The sequence below is a fragment of the Balaenoptera borealis genome (assembly GCF_965194805.1).
Source record: "Balaenoptera borealis genome assembly, chromosome: 13".
In the NCBI taxonomy this organism is placed as follows: Eukaryota; Metazoa; Chordata; class Mammalia; order Artiodactyla; family Balaenopteridae; genus Balaenoptera; species Balaenoptera borealis.
The window spans coordinates 38,936,692-38,956,558 of NC_138870.1; the positions used below are offsets into that span (position 1 = coordinate 38,936,692).

Sequence of the window (19,867 nt, forward strand, 5' to 3'; positions counted from 1 at the left end):
TGACCTTCACCTAGTTATTTTAATCACTTTGAATCTCAGGTTCCCACCTCACAGAATTAAGAAAGATAATACAGATAAAGTTAAAACTCAGTGTCTGACAGTGGGAAAAATAGAGTTTATATTAGTGAAATAATCCATATTATCGTTATTATTCAGATGATTGCGAGGTTAAAAAAATAGTTTGTATGAAGCATCTAAGATAGCGCCTGGTATAATATGTGCTCCATTATACGTTTCTTTCTCAAATTTGTATATTTTCAGTATGTTTATACACCTTTTTAAAAGGTATTCATTGTCAGTATTAATTGGTTCAGTATCCATGAACTAAGTATGGCATATAGTTTTAAAAAATGATGTAGCTAATGTATTTCTTTCTTTAGCTTCCAGAGCAGTTGTAGCACAGCATGTTGCTCCACCTCCAGGAATAGTGGAAATAGATAGTGAGAAGTTTGCTTGTCAGTGGTAAGTGGTTTATTTCTATTAAGGCTTTATCCTTGGGAAGAATAAAGCAAATGAGAAAAGGAAATGTATTTCAGCAGTCATCCAGAATGTTTTACTCTGTATTTCTTTTTAGTTAGGGTAGGATATCATTTATACAAAGAAAGGGCAATGTAAAATCACTTCACCTGTATTTTGGAATAGTTTGAAAAAAAATATTTATCAGAATTTTCAGAGTTAAAATAGTCTTTGACTAGAATTTCATTAAATTACACCACTCCTTTTCAAGTAAAATTTGTGTGAAAAAGTTATCATTGGCTTTGTAGAAAATAAGGTTTGTCAGATTATAGAATTTGTTTTTCTTAAGTTAACGTTTTATTAAAACTGAATTGGACTGACTTTAAGAAAATAGAACCAGATTTTGTTGTTAAATGTCCCTCTTTTTGAGCAAAAGCAAAGCTTCTCATTCATTGCTAGTTAATTTTTCCTTTTTGTGAGTAGTAAGGGGTAACTAATCAAATAATAGAATAGCCAGTATGTCTACATTGAAATAATCAACTTGAAAATAATATTTTCTTGAGAAGACTGACTGGTCACATCTCAGCCACTTTCTGAAAAAAATAAATGTAGACTTGGTTAGAACCATTTCATTTTTTCATGGCTAGTTGCCTCTACATTGTTTATGAATTTCAACTTTAATTCTTTAGAAGATTAACAGATTGAAATGTAAGATCACTTTTCAATGATGTATTACTTTAAAAAATTTCTTCCTTTGATCCCTTTTCCCCCATTCTCTAACATTATTTTTCTCCCATTCCATGCTCCTGTCACTCTGTGTTCCATATTTTTGGTGCTTTGTTATCTGTGTTCCTATGACTATTTTCTCTACTTTTCCACTTTGCTTAAATCAGGTTTATGGTAATATCTCTAATTATTTGCTTTTTCCTCATGTTCTACATTGTTACACCTTGACCCTTTATATATGATGAATCTTATCCAATAATATTTGGAAATATTTATCTTCTATATTGAAACCAAAACAAGTTTTTTGTGTCTGGTCTTTTTGAAAGCTTAGTACTCAAAGGGTTATGAAAGTTGGAAAAAATATGTACCACATCCAACGTAAAATGTGTGTGTGTTATAGACTTGGTCTTATAAATCCCTGTTGCATATTTCTGCCATTTCTAGGGAGGAGGAGGAGAGAAGCATCTTAAACTATTTTATCATAATTATCATTTGATTCAGTTAATAAGAAACAGCTGTAGGTTGGCCTGTCATGTATATGGTGAGTCCTAGAAAGAGTCCTATAAGGATAACTAGGCCTCCAATCCCAATTTATAGGTGAAGTCACTTTATGACAAAGACAAACTGAAGTTTGAATTACCTTGTAATTGGTTAAGAATAGAGTCTCTGAAGGGGAAGGGGAGTGTGCAGCATGGGAAGTATCATTGTTTTAGGAAGCAGTTAAAAGCTTTGGGAGAGTTTTTTCTGAAGAAATTTAATCCAAGAGCAACAGAAGTTTAACTTTAAGTTCAGTTTTTCCTCCATTTGTCACATCGCCAACAACTCTTAAGTGGGAACTTCTGTTATATTTTGATTATTACAAGACGGGAACCTGAGTATTCACTGAATAAAATTTGTTGTAGTATATTTGTTGCCAGCGGACCAAGCCTGCTGATGTATTCACATCCCGGTTTTTATATTTGTTGATAATGATTTTTTTATACTAAAATAAGTATGATTAAGTAGTTAATCTCTTTTTACTTTATTTACTCTGTCTAAAACCTAGCATGTATTTTTGTTAATAATATATGAGACAGTGAAATTTGATCAGTAGACATAATTATTACTTTATAACACATTGCCTTCAAATGGTTTTGTATATTTAAGTATGGACTCTCCTATAGTATATTGCATAATGCCATATATTTTTCTCCTCTTTTAGGTTAAATGCTCATTTTGAAGTAAATCCAGATTGTTCTGTCTCTCGAGCAGAAATGTATTCTGAGTACCTATCAACTTGCAGTAAATTGGCTCGTGGTGGAATCCTAACGTCAACTGGATTTTATAAATGTCTTAGGTAGGATTTATATTTCATAACTTTAAATAAAGTCAATTTTCATCATTTACAACACCCCTTGCTCTTTAGGGAACACACCAGCTATCTACCTAGTTTTAAATATCTCCACTACTTGAAATTTTGTATGGTTAGATTGTAGTATGATGGAAGTTTAAATACAAGGGAATTTTGGAAATCACATCTGGTGTTTGTGTTTAACCATTACTAGGCTTATCAAAGAAAGAAAAGGAAGAAATTACGTTTACTTTTTTTCCACCTACTTTTACGCATTAAAGATATGGCTTTCACCCTTTTAAATCTTGACTAATAGTCTGTCACTAAACTCTGTCCTCAAATATCATGGCTTTTTTAATATATATAAATTTATTTATTTATTTATCTTTTTATTTTTGGCTGCATTGGGTCTTCGCTGTTGTGCATGGGCTTTCTTTAGTTGTGGCGAGTGGGGGGCTACTCTTCGCTGCGATGGCTTCTCTTGTTGCGGAGCATAGTTTCCAGGCGTGCGGGCTTAATTAGTTGTGACACGTAGGCTCAGTAGTTGTGGCTTGCGGGCTTCAGAGCATAGGCTCAGCAGTTGTTGCGTACAGGCTTAGTTGCTCTGCGGCGTGTGGGATCTTCCTGGACCCATGTCCCCTGCATTGGCAGGCGGATTCCTAACCACTGCACCACCAGGGAAGTCCCATGGCATTTTGATATTTTGCAAAGTTCATAAAATAGGCATTGCCTAGATGCAGCTTTTTTGTTAATTACAGTAGAATTGTTTTAAACCCAACAGTGTTAATAAATAATGATTTTTAAAATTGGAGAATTGACCTTTTATATTTAATTCCTTGCTTCCCACCCTTGCAGAATATAACTGTATGATTCATACTGGTTCGTACATAAGTAGCAGTGAATATGCTGCTGCCATTCGTGTAGCAGTTAAAAGTTAGTGTTTTTTGTTAATGTGCTAGTTATTAAAACTGACTATGTGTGTACTTTACAGAACGGTCTTTCCAAATCATACAGTGAAGAGAGTGGAGGATTCCAGTAACAATGGGCAGGCACATATTCATGTAGTAGGAGTAAAAAGGAGGGCTATCCCACTTCCCATTCAGATGTACTATCAGCAGCAACCTGTTTCTACTCCCGTTGTTCGTGTTGATTCTGTTCCTGATGTATCTCCAAGTCCTTCACCCGCAGGTATTAATTTTTATTGTGTTTTAAATATTACCGATTTAATAAGAAGACTAAATGAAAGCTTATATACCTTTAAGATGTATAACTTTTCCTTGTTTTTCCGGTAGCATTTTATTTCTCGTTCTGTTATTTTATCAGATTCATATGATGCAAAGTTGTTAATTTCTTAAGACTATTTTCTCTCAAATTGAGTAAAATAATTTCTACATGCAGCTTTTCAGTCACTTCATTATGAATTTTGACTTTTCCCTATATTTTCAGGAATCCCTCACGGACCACAAACTGTAGGAAACCATTTTCAGAGGACTCCTGTTACCAACCAATCTTCAAGTTTGACTGCAACACAAATGTCTTTTCCAGTACAAGGTGTTCATACCGTGGCACAGACTGTTTCAAGAATTCCACCAAATCCTTCAGTTCATACCCACCAGCAGCAAAATGCTCCGGTGACTGTCATCCAAAATAAAGCTCCAATTCCTTGTGAAGTCGTTAAGGCTACAGTAATCCAGAATTCTATACCCCAGACAGCAGTTCCTGTTAGTATTGCTGTGGGAGGAGGAGCTGCTCAGAGTTCTGTGGTTCAGAATCCTAGCACAGGGCCCCAGCCTGTTACAGTTGTGAATTCCCAGACACTGCTTCACCATCCACCTGTAATCCCACAACAGTCTCCATTGCACACAGTGGTACCGGGACAGATACCTTCCGGCACGCCTGTTACGGTAATTCAACAAGGTGTCCCACAGAGTCACATATTTGGCAGAGTACAGAACATGCCAGCGTGTACTTCTGCAGTTTCACAGGGTCAGCAGTTAATCACCACATCACCCCAACCCATGCAGACTTCGTCCCAGCAGACGGCAGCTGGCGGTCAGCCACAGGACACGGTTCTCATAGCACCCCCACAGTACGTAACGACTTCTGCGTCCAACATTGTCTCGGCAACTTCAGTACAGAATTTTCAGGTAGCTACAGGACAAATGGTTACCATTGCTGGTGTCCCGAGTCCACAGCCCTCAAGGGTAGGGTTTCAGAACATTGCACCCAAACCTCTCCCTTCTCAGCAAGTTTCATCAACGGTGGTCCAACAGCCTATTCAACAACCACAGCAGCCAACCCAACAAAGTGTAGTGATTGTAAGCCAGCCAGCTCAACAAGGTCAAACTTATGCACCAGCCATTCACCAAATTGTTCTTGCTAATCCAGCAGCTCTTCCAGCTGGTCAGGCAGTTCAGCTAGCTGGACAACCAAACATTACTCCATCTTCCTCACCATCACCTGTCCCAGCTACTAATAGCCAGGTCCCTACTGCCATGTCATCTTCTTCCACCCCTCAGTCACAGGGACCACCTCCTACTGTCAGTCAAATGCTATCTGTGAAAAGGCAGCAACAGCAGCAGCATTCACCAGCACCCCCACCACAACAGGTACAAGTACAAGTTCAGCAACCACAACAAGTACAAGTGCAAGTTCAACCACAGCAAACAAATGCAGGAGTTGGTCAGCCTGCTTCTGGTGAGTCAAGTCTGATAAAACAGTTGCTGCTTCCAAAGCGTGGTCCTTCAACTCCGGGTGGTAAGCTTATTCTCCCAGCTCCACAGATTCCTCCCCCTAATAATGCAAGAGCTCCTAGCCCTCAGGTGGTATACCAGGTGGCCAATAATCAAGCAGCAGGTTTTGGAGTGCAGGGGCAAACTCCAGCTCAGCAGCTCTTGGTTGGGCAGCAAAATGTTCAGTTGGTCCAAAGTGCGATGCCACCTACAGGGGGAGTGCAAACGGTGCCCATCTCGAACTTACAAATATTGCCAGGTCCGCTGATCTCAAATAGCCCAGCAACCATTTTCCAAGGGACTTCTGGCAACCAGGTAACCATAACAGTTGTGCCAAATACAAGTTTTGCAACTGCAACTGTGAGTCAGGGAAATGCAACTCAGCTCATTGCTCCAACAGGAATTACCATGAGCGGGACCCAGGCAGGAGTTGGACTTCAGGTGCAAACGCTTCCAGCCTCTCAAGCATCTCCAGCTGGACAATCATCTTGTACTACTGCTACTCCCCCATTCAAAGGTGATAAAATAATTTGCCAAAAGGAAGAGGAAGCAAAAGAAGCAACAGGTTTACATGTTCATGAACGTAAAATTGAAGTCATGGAGAACCCATCCTGCAGACGAGGAACCACGAACACCAGCAATGGGGACACGAAGGAAAATGAAATGCAGGTGGGAAGTCTTTTAAATGGGAGAAAGTACATTGACTCAAGTCTACCTCCTTCAAACTCAGGGAAAATTCAAAGTGAGGCTAATCAGTGCTCACTAATCAGTAATGGGCCATCATTAGAATTAGGTGAGAATGGAGCATCTGGAAAACAGAACTCAGAACAAATGGACATGCAGGATATTAAAAGTGATTTGAAAAAACCTCTAGTTAATGGAATCTGTGATTTTGATAAAGGAGATGGTTCTCATTTAAGCAAAAACATTCCAAATCACAAAACTTCCAATCATGTAGGAAATGGTGAGATATCTCCAGTGGAACCACAAGGGACTTTCGATGCCACTCAGCAAGATACTGCCAAAGGTGATCAACTAGAAAGAATTTCTAATGGACCTGTATTAACTTTGGGTGGTTCACCATCTGTGAGCAGTATACAGGAGGCTTCAAATGTGGCAACACAGCAATTTAGTGGTACTGATTTGCCTAATGGACCTCTAGCTTCAAGTTTGAATTCAGATGTGCCTCAGCAACGCCCAAGTGTGGTTGTCTCACCACATTCTACAACCTCTGTTATACAGGGGCATCAAATCATAGCCGTTCCCCACTCAGGATCAAGAGTGTCCCATTTTCCTGCCCTGTCATCTGACGTTCGGTCTACAAATGGCACAGCAGAATGCAAAACTGTGAAGAGGCCAGCAGAGGATAATGATAGGGAAACAGTCACAGGAATTCCAAATAAAGTGGGAGTTAGAATTGTTACAATCAGTGACCCCAACAATGCTGGCTGCAGTGCAACAATGGTTGCCGTGCCAGCAGGAGCAGATCCAAGCACTGTAGCTAAAGTAGCAATAGAAAGTGCTGTTCAGCAAAAGCAGCAGCACCCACCAACCTACGTACAGAGTGTGGTCCCACAGGTGAGTCATTCTCCTATCACATTTCTCTTACAGAAATCCTGATGTGTAAATATGATTTTAGGGGGAAATGCACTGTTTTTCCATGTTTTACCGTGAAAAGTTAATTGGGTCGGCTCATCAATGTACTTAAGCTGTCGTGCTCTTTCATTTTTCTCTGTTTTTTTGTAATATTAAACAGTTTTCAGTTGTTAACTTTAACACATGGTTTAAAGCATCTTTCTGTTTTGTTATAGACCCAAATTAGTAATTTTGTAGACCCAAGATAGAGAAGCACTTCTAATCTAACGTCTTTGGGGGAATTTTTAAAACGTAACTTAGTCTCCTATGTTAGGGGGGTGCAGGGTTGCCAAGGGTTCTCCAAAAGGGGATTTCTGTATTTGATTTTGACCTGAGTGTATTTTTGTGCCTTCTTTCACAGTACTTTTGTAAAAAAGGTGAATTCCATAAGAATCTTATCGAGTGTGTTCTTGTTATATCTATGTATTGAATTAGTTGCCTTTATTCTTTAAAAAGGTTTATTTCTTATTATTGCAATTTGTTTCAGCTATTCCAGTATTTTAAATTTTGTGTTTCTTATTCCTTTGCTCTACTGTCATGTTTCTGCTATTCCCTTTTTAATATATACTATCCCGTCTCTGCATGCCTTAGTAAATAAAAGTGTTTTCTTGAATCAGTGCTACTGAATTGAGGGTCCAATCAGCCTGTAAAGATTTTAAAGACAATCTTGTATGCTATTTCCTGGATTACTACTTTTTCATTCTCTCTCCTAATTACTACATAACCAGAACCTTCTGTGACTGTTGCCAACTCTGCTAGCATTCTTCTGGCTTGGGTTTCTTCTCTGTGCTTATGATGATAACAGCAGATTGTTGGTATTGGTACCAAATCTAGATGGCAAAGCAGGGGTGGTGGGGGGGAGCAAAATGGAAGATGAAAAAACGAAGAATCCCTTGCTTCAGAGCATGTCATTCACTAATATGCGTCTTTCTTCATGTGAATGGATAAAGCTGCTCTGGAGGCAGAATGAGGTTTTTAATTCATATGTTAGTATTACTTAGATCTATTTCAAGCTACCTAAATAGGTTGAGTATTCTTTAGTGGATATTATGTACATGGCAATGATTAATAAGGAGTTTCGGTGGAAAATACGAAATCATTTTTACTCAAACTTTTACAAGTTAAGTTTTTCATTTATTAAGCACACTAAAAAAGTTCTTTTTAATAATGAAGTGTCTAACATAATAGTAAGCGTTCAACACATTGTTTTAATTTTATATTTAATAATTTCCCAATTCATCTTGATTATGTGTTTGACTTTTTTTTCCTTTTAGATTCCTTTATAATCCTAAAGAGTTATAGTAGACCAAGCCAAATTAGAGAAAACCTCTATTACTATGGAATTGTTTCATCCACCCTCATTTTTTATGTCAACCTTCCAGTGTGGTTATATTCAATAATGATACCTAAATAACAAAAACTGAACAACAGTACTGGCTAAGACTAGGACCTGTGTTAGGAATTTTGCACTAAAGCATTTTGTTATTGGATCCTGAAAGAAAGTCTATTAGGTAAAAATTATAATTTCATTTTAGAGATGAGGCCCTCCAGTGCTAAATAACTTGCCCACGGTTACCAGCTAATATGAGGTAGTACCAGGACTGAAACCTGGGTGTGTGTCTGAAACCAAAACTCATGCTATTAATCCATTTCTCCGCTATTCTAAAAGATTTCTTTGTAAAGTCTTAGATATCCCTTTTGTATGTAACATATTGATTATTTTAACTACTAGGTTATAGGATGTGAGTACCACCGAATGATAATTTTAGGATATTAATGCTAGAATTTAACATATTGGACACGCATACATCTAACTCAAGCCATAAAATTATTCCTAATCTGAAAAATGTGTATAAACTTTTTATGTATTCTCCCCAGGAATGTAGTTTATTTAAAATAGCTACGGTCTAAAGTTGGTATTTGGTTGGCATGTAGAAATTTATACCTTTGCAAGGAAAAAGAGACATAACATACATGGTGTCTGTGATAATGAGAAACAAAAAAACAGGATGTGTATGTATAACTCTTAGCACAGTGCCTGCTACACGGTCTGGCACTCCGTAATGGTGCAGGTATATTTTATCTTATATATAAAGATAAGGTACCTATAAAGGCTAAAAAATTATCAACTGTTCAAGATGGAATCATAAGTTTCCTTTGAAGGGAGGCCGTTGGGCCATCGTAAGAGCCTGCTAATAAAAAACCACTTCCATTGTTGCCCAGAGTCTTTAAATTTCTTTATATACTCTCAAAGTTGCATTTTAGGCCTTGGTTTAACACCATTTTATTCACTATTTGAATTGGTACTTAAAGGGGTAAATGAAATAGAGGAATTTAAATGTGATTTTTTTTTTTAGCCATACCTTGTTATTTCCACCATTTTAAGGGGTCTGGGGATGTTAAGGAGGCACCTTTACCCCAAGAAGGGACTTCCAGACTTTTGCAGAATGCTCAGAGCTGGAAAGACTGCAGGGAAACGTCCCTGCTGAGAATGGCCAACGGGTAATCCTTCCTAATACCATTGTTACTTAATTTTTCTTTGCTCAGTTTTGTTCCTCTCACTCCCATTAATCAGCTGTATTAATTTCATTACAGGAAAAAAAGCTAGCAACAAATAAAGGAGAAAGATATGTGAAAGTAAATAATATAACCATAGATTTTGTTTTTAAATAGTATTTAGCTGGGTAGGTTATATAAATACAAAATAAATTGTACTTCAAGGCACACTTCTTTATTTGTAACTATTATTTGCAAGCTAGAGTGCAAGAACATGGGTACCGTTTCTGAAAGCCGTACTCTCTTCCACTATTCCTGAATTTGTATCTGCTGGAGGCATAGTATGATTGGCATGTAAAATAATAAAAATGGAAGAAAATTAGTTATAAATACCTAAAGACTTGTCTTTTTCAGGAGCATGTAAAACACATGTTGAGTATATCTGTATCTGTTCATCCCATGATCTGATGCCATACCTAATTCTTGTATATAAAAATAGTTTACTTAAGGATGTACTTATTTAAGGCATTTTATAGATGCTGCTCCTCAGTTTCCTGTCCTTCGTACGTGAATCCTTTCTGAAATGGTGCTAACACTGAATATGGGTATCTTCCTGGTCCCTTTTTCTTTGATAAAGCGTTTGAAAAGTTACTCAACCCATCAGAAAGCATACCTGCAGCCTCAAGGGGGCAGTGTTTAGTCATAGCCATAGAAAATCATTTTAGCAAGAGTCACAAAAATGTCATTTTAATGGGTTTTTTTTTAAAGAGTATTACTGCTTAGATTAGTAGACTAGTAGTACACTGTAATAATTAAAGTCATTACCACTAAACGTATTTTTTTGTTTACATTTCAATGTGTTCTTATAAGACAGGCTTGGTATGTATGTATTATCTAGTTATACTCAATAAGAGGAAAACAACTGGGTAGTTTAGGAAAATAAGGGAATATTAGAGCAGAAAGAGCCTTAGATATTATCTTGTCCATAACCCTCATTTTTAAGAGTTGAATTAAGTCTCCCACACTCACAGAGACCTCTTTTCCAGTGATTTCTGTTATTGTCTTAATTCTGTTCTCTAAAGATCTGTACTACATTTAGACTAAATGTAATCTCTTTTATATCACATTTAGAGTAATCTAGTTCTTTTTACGTACAAGCGTTTAAAAGTATCTCTCCTTACTCACCTCTTCTTTAGAGTGTATTTTCCTAATCATTTCAATTAGACCTTAGGTGTTATAGTGTCTGGTTTATTCATCATCCTGTTTACCTCAACCGGTTCCATTTTCTAAGTGGCTTTCAAAATGTGTAGCTAGAATTGAGCACAGTATTTCATTACTACTTAGTAAATAATTTATTTTGAGAAAAATAAATTATGACTTTGTAGTTTTTCTAACACAGTTTGCATGTTTAAATTTTAGTCTTATTCTAAGGTTTTTTTAAAGCTTAATATTAATAAGAAAGAAAACATGTAAGAACTTCAAATCCCAAGTCATATATCAGAAAATATCATCAGTACAGTCTAGAATTTTCAGCCGTAGTTTATTCTTGAAAAGATGATAAAGGCAAGATTATAATGTCTTATTTTAACAAAAAGAAGTCTCTTTGCCAAAAATGAAACTGCTACACTAACATTTTTAGATAATTTTACATTACAAAAGGAATCAGAATTATTTCATATTCTTTGTGTAATTTTACTTTTCTGGTCACACACTACTGGAGAGGTACTATAATATGAAAAATTAGTTCTACCTCAATAGAGTAGAGCAATGGTAAAGAATATTGCTGAAGAGTGATCATTCCAAAAACATGATTTTGAGACCTACTTTTACATTCACATTTGAGTTAGGGTTATGGTTAACGATCGGGCACTTTTACATCCTGAAAGAAATATATTTTGCATCTTATGTAAAAGACCTAGTTCTTAAAACATAATTAATTTAAGTAGTACTTTGAAAAACATGCAATACAATATAAACAACCTACTTAAAAATTAGTTTTGTTGAAAGAAATGTGTAATTTTTTATTATAGGAGGAAACCTAAAAATACTAACTCCTTTAGTCAAAGAAAATACGAGTCTTGGAATTTCTCATTTGGTACCTTTTATAAGTACTGGACTTCTTTTCGTTTCATTGATATATTTATCTCTGTTTATTTTGTGTTGTTTCTTGTTTTTTATTGTGAAAATTTTTAAACATACAGAAAAGTAGAGCCAATAAGCCTCCATGTATCCTTCACCCAGCTTTAGATGTTGTCACCATTTTGCCTTTCTAGTTTCATCTCTTCCCCACCATTTTTTTCCCTGAAGTAAAGTAAATCCCAAACATTATTTCATTTCACCAGTGAATACTTTAGTATATATTTATAAATACTTTTAAATATATATATATCCATTATATGGATAATAGTAGTTTAATATTATATGACACCCAGTTCATGCTCAGTGTTCCCTAGTTGTCTTTAAAAATGTGTTTCTTAAACATTTTGTTTGACTTAGGATCCACCAGTTTTCTACACATTGCATTTGGTTAATATGTCTTTTATTCCTTCTTAATTTAACAGCTTGGATTAACTTCAGTCATCCTTGCCACATCCCTCATTAATCATTAACAGTTGGGGCTAAAATACCCTATGATTCCCTGTTATTTAACTTTTCTGTATGAGACCAGTAAGAGTTCTACATTGAAGAAGGAAAAATAGGATAAAGCTTTGTTAGCACTTATAAAAACAAAAATAAGCTTAATTTACAAATATATGACAGGGGAGTCAATAAAATACCTAATGTAAATGGTAATAGTGTAGGGAACCAGAAAGTTCATTATGAGGGAATTTGATAGCTCTGACAAATTTACCCTTTAGTTAAAATTCTGGGATTATATTTGTGTCACTCTTCAGTATTTGTATTTGGCTCAAACTGATCCTCTTGGTTACTCCTACTTATTAGAATTTCCTGGAATTTTTTATGCAGTATTTTCATTTCAAGGAAACAGTTTGACTAATTTTTTGCTGTTGTTGTTGTAAATAGATTGATTCTAATGTTATCTTCCCTTCCTTTCTCTCTGATCCTCTTCTCTCCCCACCCCCGCCCCCAAACCCCCCGGTTCTGCTTTCTTACTCTTAGTTTATATGGCTTTAAGAATCCACAGGTGAATGATTGTCGATCCATGTTCCCAGCTTTAACTTCTATTGATAGATAATTGCACTTATTGATCTGTCCCTGTCTCCAAAGTGAACTCATCATCTTTCCTCCAAAATATGGTTTCCCTCTGTACTTCTCTATTAGCATAAATAATAATTGTAACAACTGGCATTTACTGAGAATCAGAGCCAGGCTCTTCATGTATAGTTTCTCTAGTCTTCCCACCATCCCAGAAGTTAGATTTTATTATTTACACTTTATAGATGAGGGAATTGAGGATCAGAGAGGTTAAGTAGTTTGCCCAGGGTCACATAGCTAGTTAAAAGGTAGATTGAAATTCTGTGTCCTGATCTGTCAAGCTGGAAAGTCCACATCCTATCCATGATACCTGTACTGCCCTAAAATGCGTGTTTTTCATGCATGTATATGTTTTCTCACAATATGATAAAATAATAAGAGTGGGACCCTATTAGAGAAATAACTTCAATCACATCCCAAAGTAGACTTTTTTTTTTCTTAGAGCTTGGAACTCAAAAGTTCTTATGACTTCACATTTCTAAGAACCTTTTCTTTTGGCATTTTATTCTCTTCCTTTATTCATCTTTATGCTGTGGCCTTATATGTTTGTGTTTTGTCTATTTTTAAAAAATTATTATGACTTTCAATAAGAGGTTTTCAGCAATTTTTAACTTAATTTTGCTCCACTATTTCCAATATTACCTTATAAATAAACAAATATATTTAATATTTTCCCAAAGTTTAAATGTATTACCTTTAAACAATGTTTTGAAAATGATGTGCTACCATTTCTGTGAGAAATTTAGTATTTTTTCCTTTGTGGTATGTATGTTATGAGTGAAATCTGAGTTAAACTTCAAAGAAAATGTATTGCCTCAAATTGTTTTAAGCTACATTATAATTATTATGTGTTTTTCAGAGAGAAAGGATGGGATATAGAAGAGAAAAAAAATGTAGCTTATATTAAAAAGACTTATGCATACAATTAGAATCTTTGTATTATCCATCAAAATTTATAACTGAGCAACTTTAAAGACTAAAGTTGTTAGTTAAAATAGCTTTTGCTGCAAAGTAATATTTACAACATTTCTACTTATATGGTTACATCATTTTTAACACCTGAAATTCCCTTTGCTTTTTACTATATATTGTTTTATATTCATTAAAACCTTAAAGGAAATATTATACAAAGAAGAAATAATTTGCAGTTGATTTTTTTTGTGAAGAATATATGTAAGTAAATCAAATGGGTGAATTTATAATAAATTTCTCCTTTTAATCTATAATTGTGTTTCTACCCAATTTTATTAACTTAAAAAATCTTAATTCTAAATAATGTATATTCTGTGACAGTAACAACAACGCAATCTTGCCTCTAATTCATATGAAATGAATTTGACTTCCTAAACATATTTCTAAAATTAGTTATCTCTTAAAGGAGTTTCTAAAAGGTAATCATTAAAATTACAAATGTAAATTTTATATGTTGGAAGTGCATAACTATCAATGTAATCAAATTCATAAGCCTATGCTATAAGATATGAATGTTTTTCAGTGTCATTTCACAAACTATGTGGTTGTGCTTTTTCACAGAACACTCCTATGACACCTTCACCAGCTGTTCAAGTACAGAGCCAGCCTAACAGTTCTCAGCCTTCTCCATTCAGTGCATCTAGTCAACATGGAGATCCAGTGAGAAAACCTGGGCACAACTTCATGTGTCTGTGGCAATCTTGTAAAAAGTAAATGGCAGTTCTATTTGATATATGTAAATGCTCTTTATTCTGGAATGCCTTTGTATTTAAATTTCTGTCATTTCTAGTTTCATGAAAATTTTCTTTTGAAACCACTAACTTTTTAGCAAAAATATTTTATGTTAGAAGTGATATTTACATAGATCCAGTGGTACCTAAGCCAAGAAATTTATATAAATGGTGGAAAGAGCTTCATTGCCTTACGGTAGTTATTAGAGAATATTTCAGTATTAGTTTTTAACAAAAGAAAATCAGCTAAGAATTTGATTTTATATTTGGCTGTGAAAAGAGATAGGTTTATTAAAGTGACTTGAAGTTAGTGGTAGTCATAGAATACCTATATAACAGAAACTTAATCTGTTATTGAAGAATGATTTGTCTTAAATTTGAGTTTAAGATGGACACCCCATGAAAATTTTTAAAACCGTATTATCTCACAGTTTAATAACTAAGATGAACAATAAGTGGAATTGAACTTCTTAAACAAGGCTTTCTTAGTCTTAAAGGAAAACTTGTGAATAATATTGAACTTGAGAATAATATTGTTTAAACTAAAATCTCAGTTCCTTTAACAATACTCAGCTAAGAACCTTTGCCTTGTCACTTTTTTAGAGCTCTAGGACTAAGGCACTTGTTTTAATAGACATAATATCCTTCATTTTTTTAGATATCAAAGATGCCATTTTACTTTTCCTAACTATAGCAGAAATTGCCTCATCCTTTTAAAAATTGTATTTGCTATTCATAATTTTTATGATATAGACAGATTTCATATATAGATTTGTCATAGGATTGTGGCTGTCAGTGTAGCCTAGGGATTATTAATAGTATGCAAAATTTCTTTGGACAGTGTTTATCAAACTTTAAATCTCAACCCAGCAGTGGGGTCATGAAATCATTTTGGCAAGTCTACCAGGAGGGTTTTGCTTGTTTTTCTTTTCAGTAAAAAAGTGAATAAAATATATCAGATTCCATTATGTTGGTAAGGGTAAGTATTGTTTTCAGTTATATGTGTATATAATGTAAGTATGCGTATCTAGGTCATAGTGTAAAAATCTGTCAAAAAGGTTGTTTAAAATTAGTGCTTTAGGTTCTATTTCTTTCATTTATTTAATTTGACCATCTTTTTTTTTTTTTAAGTTTATGTTGTAAGTTAATTTGAAACTATTTTCATTGATGTCAAATTCTATTCTTTTTTTTTTTAGATTTTGTTTTTGTTTTTCCATTGCAAAATAGTAGCTGATGGAGTAGGTAGTCAGTTAACGCTGTTTGTTGACTAAAAAGTCTGAGAATAGCTTCTTTAGATGAAGTGTTAGAGTATTTCAAGAAAATAAAATTTGCTGGAAGAGTTAATGAACCTAAATGCACAGCAGTTTCCCATCTTGCTAGTAGGATTAGTGTTACAGAATTTGATGATCTACCTCTTCTTTTTAAGTCTCTTCTGAAAAAGACTCAACAAGACTTCTTAGACCTTGTCAATTTTTAAAGTCATTTTTAGATACTGCATTTGGTAAATAAGTTCAGTTTGATTCTGCAGATACTTACTGAGCACCCTTTTAGAAGGGTTCTTGTGCTAGGAGGTAGAGATAAAAGATCACTCTCAGCTTTTAGGGAAGCAGATCCAAAACACAAATAGATTACAGTTTAAATAAGTACTGTACAAAGATAGTCTTATAGCGTTATTGGCAGCATAATGGACAGTTAATGTAATGCTGGGGTGGTTAGAAAAGTTTTGCTATAGACATTTCTTTTGAGTTGGTTGTTAAAGAATGAGTAGGAGTTTGTCATGCAAAAATAATTCCAGTCAGCAATTATAGAAGGAGCTAGTTATGCCCAGGGAACTGTGAGAAGCTTAGGATACCAAGAGCATAAGGATGTGAGGAGAGTAAAGGCTTTTACTACAGTTGACCCTTCATATCTGCATCTGAGGGTTCCACCGAACATGAATCAAAAATACTCCCCCCAAAATTCCAGAAAGTTTGAAAAAGCAAAACTTGAATTTGCTGTGTGCTGACAGCTATTTACATAGCATTTGCATTGTATTAGGTATTATAAGTAATCTAGAAATGATTTAAAGTATATGGGGGTATATGCTTAGGTTATATGCAAATACTTTGCCATTTTATATAAAGGACTTGAGCATCTGCAGATTTTGGTATGTAAGGGGGACCTGGAACCAATCTGCAATGGATACCAAGGGATGACTCTATTCATTTTTAGTTTCAATTCCAAGTGGAGTAATCCATGTCGTAGCTATTTATTGTCCCTAGATAGCTATGCTCTAATTTCTTTAATATCTGATCAAAAATAGTAATGAAGAATCTTCCTTGTTTCAATCAGATTCAGAACTGAAATTATATCCTTCACTGATATATTATTGTGAAATGCGCCATTCACCCTTACATCACACGTATTAGTAATTTCCTTACATCACACGTATTAGTAATTTCTTTTTTAATCTGCAGGCATGTATCTCTAAAAATTGAGGACCCTACTCTTTAACCATAATTTATACCCCTGCAGAAAAATAACATTAATTTCTTCAATATTATGAGTTCTTCAGATAGCCAGTCAGTGTTTACATTTCTCCGCTTGTCTTCTGTTTACTTACAGTTTGAACTGGAATCCAAGATTCAAACATTGACTCTGGTTGAAGTCTTTTAAGTCTCTTTTAATCTGTAGATTACCCCTCCATCTCTCAGTTTTTTTCCTCACAGTTTTTTGTTGATAAAAGCAGGTCATTTGTCCTGTAGAGCATCACAGTCTGATTTTGCTGCTATTGTGTAGCATGTTACTCTGACCTTGAATTTTCTGTAAGTTAGTAGTAAGGTCCAGATGTTTGATCAGATTCCAGTTTGATTTTTATGAAGAGTGTTTTAGAAATGGCATTGTGTACTTCCATCAGGCGATAGGTACTATCTTGTGTCTCTTTTTGTGATGTAAACAGCCATTGAAAATTATGGCCTAGATACATTATTTTATTGTTTATAAAATGTGAAACTTTCCTTTTTATCAGCTCTGATTTCTCTGAAGAATAGTTTCTAGAGAAAAGGCTAGAGAGATTATTATTTCTCTTATTTACCAATTTTCAAAATAATGAGTTGTTTTCTAACACTGCACAAAGCTGACTATGAGGTTAGGTTTTTTATTTTTTTATTTGCTTTTGATTTTAGTATCATTGGGAACAAACTTATGAACATAAACATATTTGAGGTATTTCAGTGCATTGCAGTTATTATATCCTTCTTGGTGTTCAGATTGTCCCATCTTTGGCCAGTGAAGGCCTCTTCAAGCTGGTTGTGATCTTAATATGTCTTTGATAGCTTCCTTGCTCTCTGTTAGATGAAATGTTCCAGACTTAACATGTATATTTCCTGCCCCATATGGGGAATCAACTATTTCTCCAAGGACGTCTGGTGTCTCTTAATGGGAAATGATATTTAGTCTAGGCTTCAGGGAGTACCCATTGCTTTTAAGTTGGTTATTGCTTCTAGGACTTTTCAGTGGACAGACTAGAAAAACTAATGGTTTTTATTTCATGTTTAGAAAGACCTTCTCAATGCTTAGATCATAAATTAATACACATTTTGTTGCTGCCTGCACTTTAATATTTTTTTTGATCCATCTGTAATTTAGTTTCATGTATAAAGTGAAGTGTGAATCTAACTCTGTTGTTTTCCAAATGACTAACATATTGATGAGTGCATTTTTCCTTTAGGCATTCGAATGGCCACCCTCGATATGTACTAAATTTCTGTATGCTTTTCCTGTTTCTGAATTACTTGTTATCCCAGTGGTCTCTGTCCTTATCATACTGTCACTTTCAGTTTTGATGTTGGATGGCAAGTTCTGCCTCCTAATTTTCTTTTTCTGTGTTTCTCATTATTGTTTCAAGCACTTACCTTGCACCAGGCACTGTGTTAGGTTTCGAAATTAGAGTGATGTATAAATCAGACTTGATACGTGCATGGATATTTATCCTTTCAAATGAACTTTAGAATGTTTCCAGAGATCCCCCCAGGAAAGCATGTTGGGATTTTCATTTTAATTCCTTTTAGTGAATAGGTATTTTTGTTTGTTTTTAGGTAGTGAATATTTTTCCAGTATTGATTTTTTTCCTTGCAAGAAAAAAGTATCATCCCATGGTATTATAGTCTTTTTCACCCCAGTAGAGCTTTAACATTTTCTTCACATAAATCCTGCAACGTTATTAAGTTTATTGCTAGTTATAGTTCTTTTTTCTTGTTAACCATAAATGATCTTAACTTCTACTGTATTTTTAACTGGTGGTTGTTTTCTGTATTTATGCCTCTTAGTTTGTCCTCTCATCCAATTATAATATCTAATGTTTCCAGAACAGTTATATAATAATAGAGTGGTAATATTTATCTTGTTTCTTCAAAAAAATTTAATAGACTATTTTTAGAGCAGTTTTAGATTTATAAAAATGTTGAGCTAGTAGTGCAGAGAGTTCTCATATACTCCCTCTTCCCTGTGCAGTTTCCACTAATATTAACACTTGAATTCGTGTGGTACATATGTTATGATTGATGAGTAGTATTTATACATTATTATTAACTAAGTCCATGGTTTCCATTAGGATTCACTCTTTGTGTTATAACTTCTGTGGATTTTGACCATGCATGATATCATGTATCCACCATTATATTATCTTACAGAATACTATTACCACCTGAAAATCTTCTATGCTTCACCTATTCATTTGTCCTCACTGCCTCCCTTCCTAACCCCTGCTAACTATTGATTTTCTTTCTTTCTTTTTTTTTTTTAACTATCTCTGTATAGTTTTTCCTTTTCCAGAGTGTCATATAGTTGGAATCATACAGTATGTAGCCTTTTCAGACTGGCTTCTTTCACTAAACAATATGTGTTTAAAGTTCCTCCATGTCTTTTGTGGCTTGATAGCTTTTTTTTTTTTTTTTAATTTTTTATTTATTATTTATTTATTATGTTTATTTTTGGCTGTGTTGGGTCTTCGTTTCTGTGTGAGGGCTTTCTCCAGTTGCGGCGAGTGGGGGCCACTCTTCATCGCGGTGCGCGGGCCTCTCACTATCGCGGCCTCACTTGTTGCGGAGCAGAGGCTCCAGACGCTCAGGCTCAGTAGTTGTGGCTCACGGGCCCAGTTGCTCCGCGGCATGTGGGATCTTCCCAGACCAGGGCTCGAACCCATGTCCCCTGCATTGGCAGGCAGATTCTCAACCACTGCGCCACCAGGGAAGCCCGATAGCTTATTTTTATTGCTGAATAATCTTCCATTGTTTGGATGTACCAGTTTGCTTATCCCTTCAACTATAGAAGGACATTTTGGTTTGGGACAATTATAAATAAAGCCACTATAAACATTTGTATGCAGGTTTTTGTGTGGACATACTTTTTCAACTAATTTGGGCAAATATTTAGGATTACAATTGCTTGATCATATGGTAAGACTATGTTTAGCATTGTAAGATACTGTCATACTGCTTTCCAAAGTGGCTCTGCCATTTTGCATTCCCACCAGCAATGAATGGGAGTTCCTGTTGCTCCACATCCTCGTTTGATATTGTCAGTTTTTTCAATTT

At 35.0% G+C, this 19,867-nt stretch overlaps 1 protein-coding gene across 7 annotated transcripts in view; it reads left to right on the plus strand.

Moving 5' to 3' along the window:
* Positions 1 to 19,867, plus strand: part of ARID2 (AT-rich interaction domain 2) — a 167,618-nt gene that overhangs the window by 119,391 nt on the left and 28,360 nt on the right. For all 7 annotated transcript variants that reach the window (XR_014233102.1, XM_082349315.1, XM_082349317.1 and 4 more), the window contains 5 exons: positions 381 to 462; positions 2,384 to 2,518; positions 3,504 to 3,700; positions 3,959 to 6,822; positions 14,125 to 14,273. Coding sequence is in view for 6 of the 7 variants with exons in the window: in XM_082349315.1 (XP_082205441.1) it covers positions 381 to 462; positions 2,384 to 2,518; positions 3,504 to 3,700; positions 3,959 to 6,822; positions 14,125 to 14,273 (3,427 nt within the window). In the remaining variant the exon portion in view is untranslated. The remainder of the gene's footprint in view (positions 1 to 380; positions 463 to 2,383; positions 2,519 to 3,503; positions 3,701 to 3,958; positions 6,823 to 14,124; positions 14,274 to 19,867) is intronic.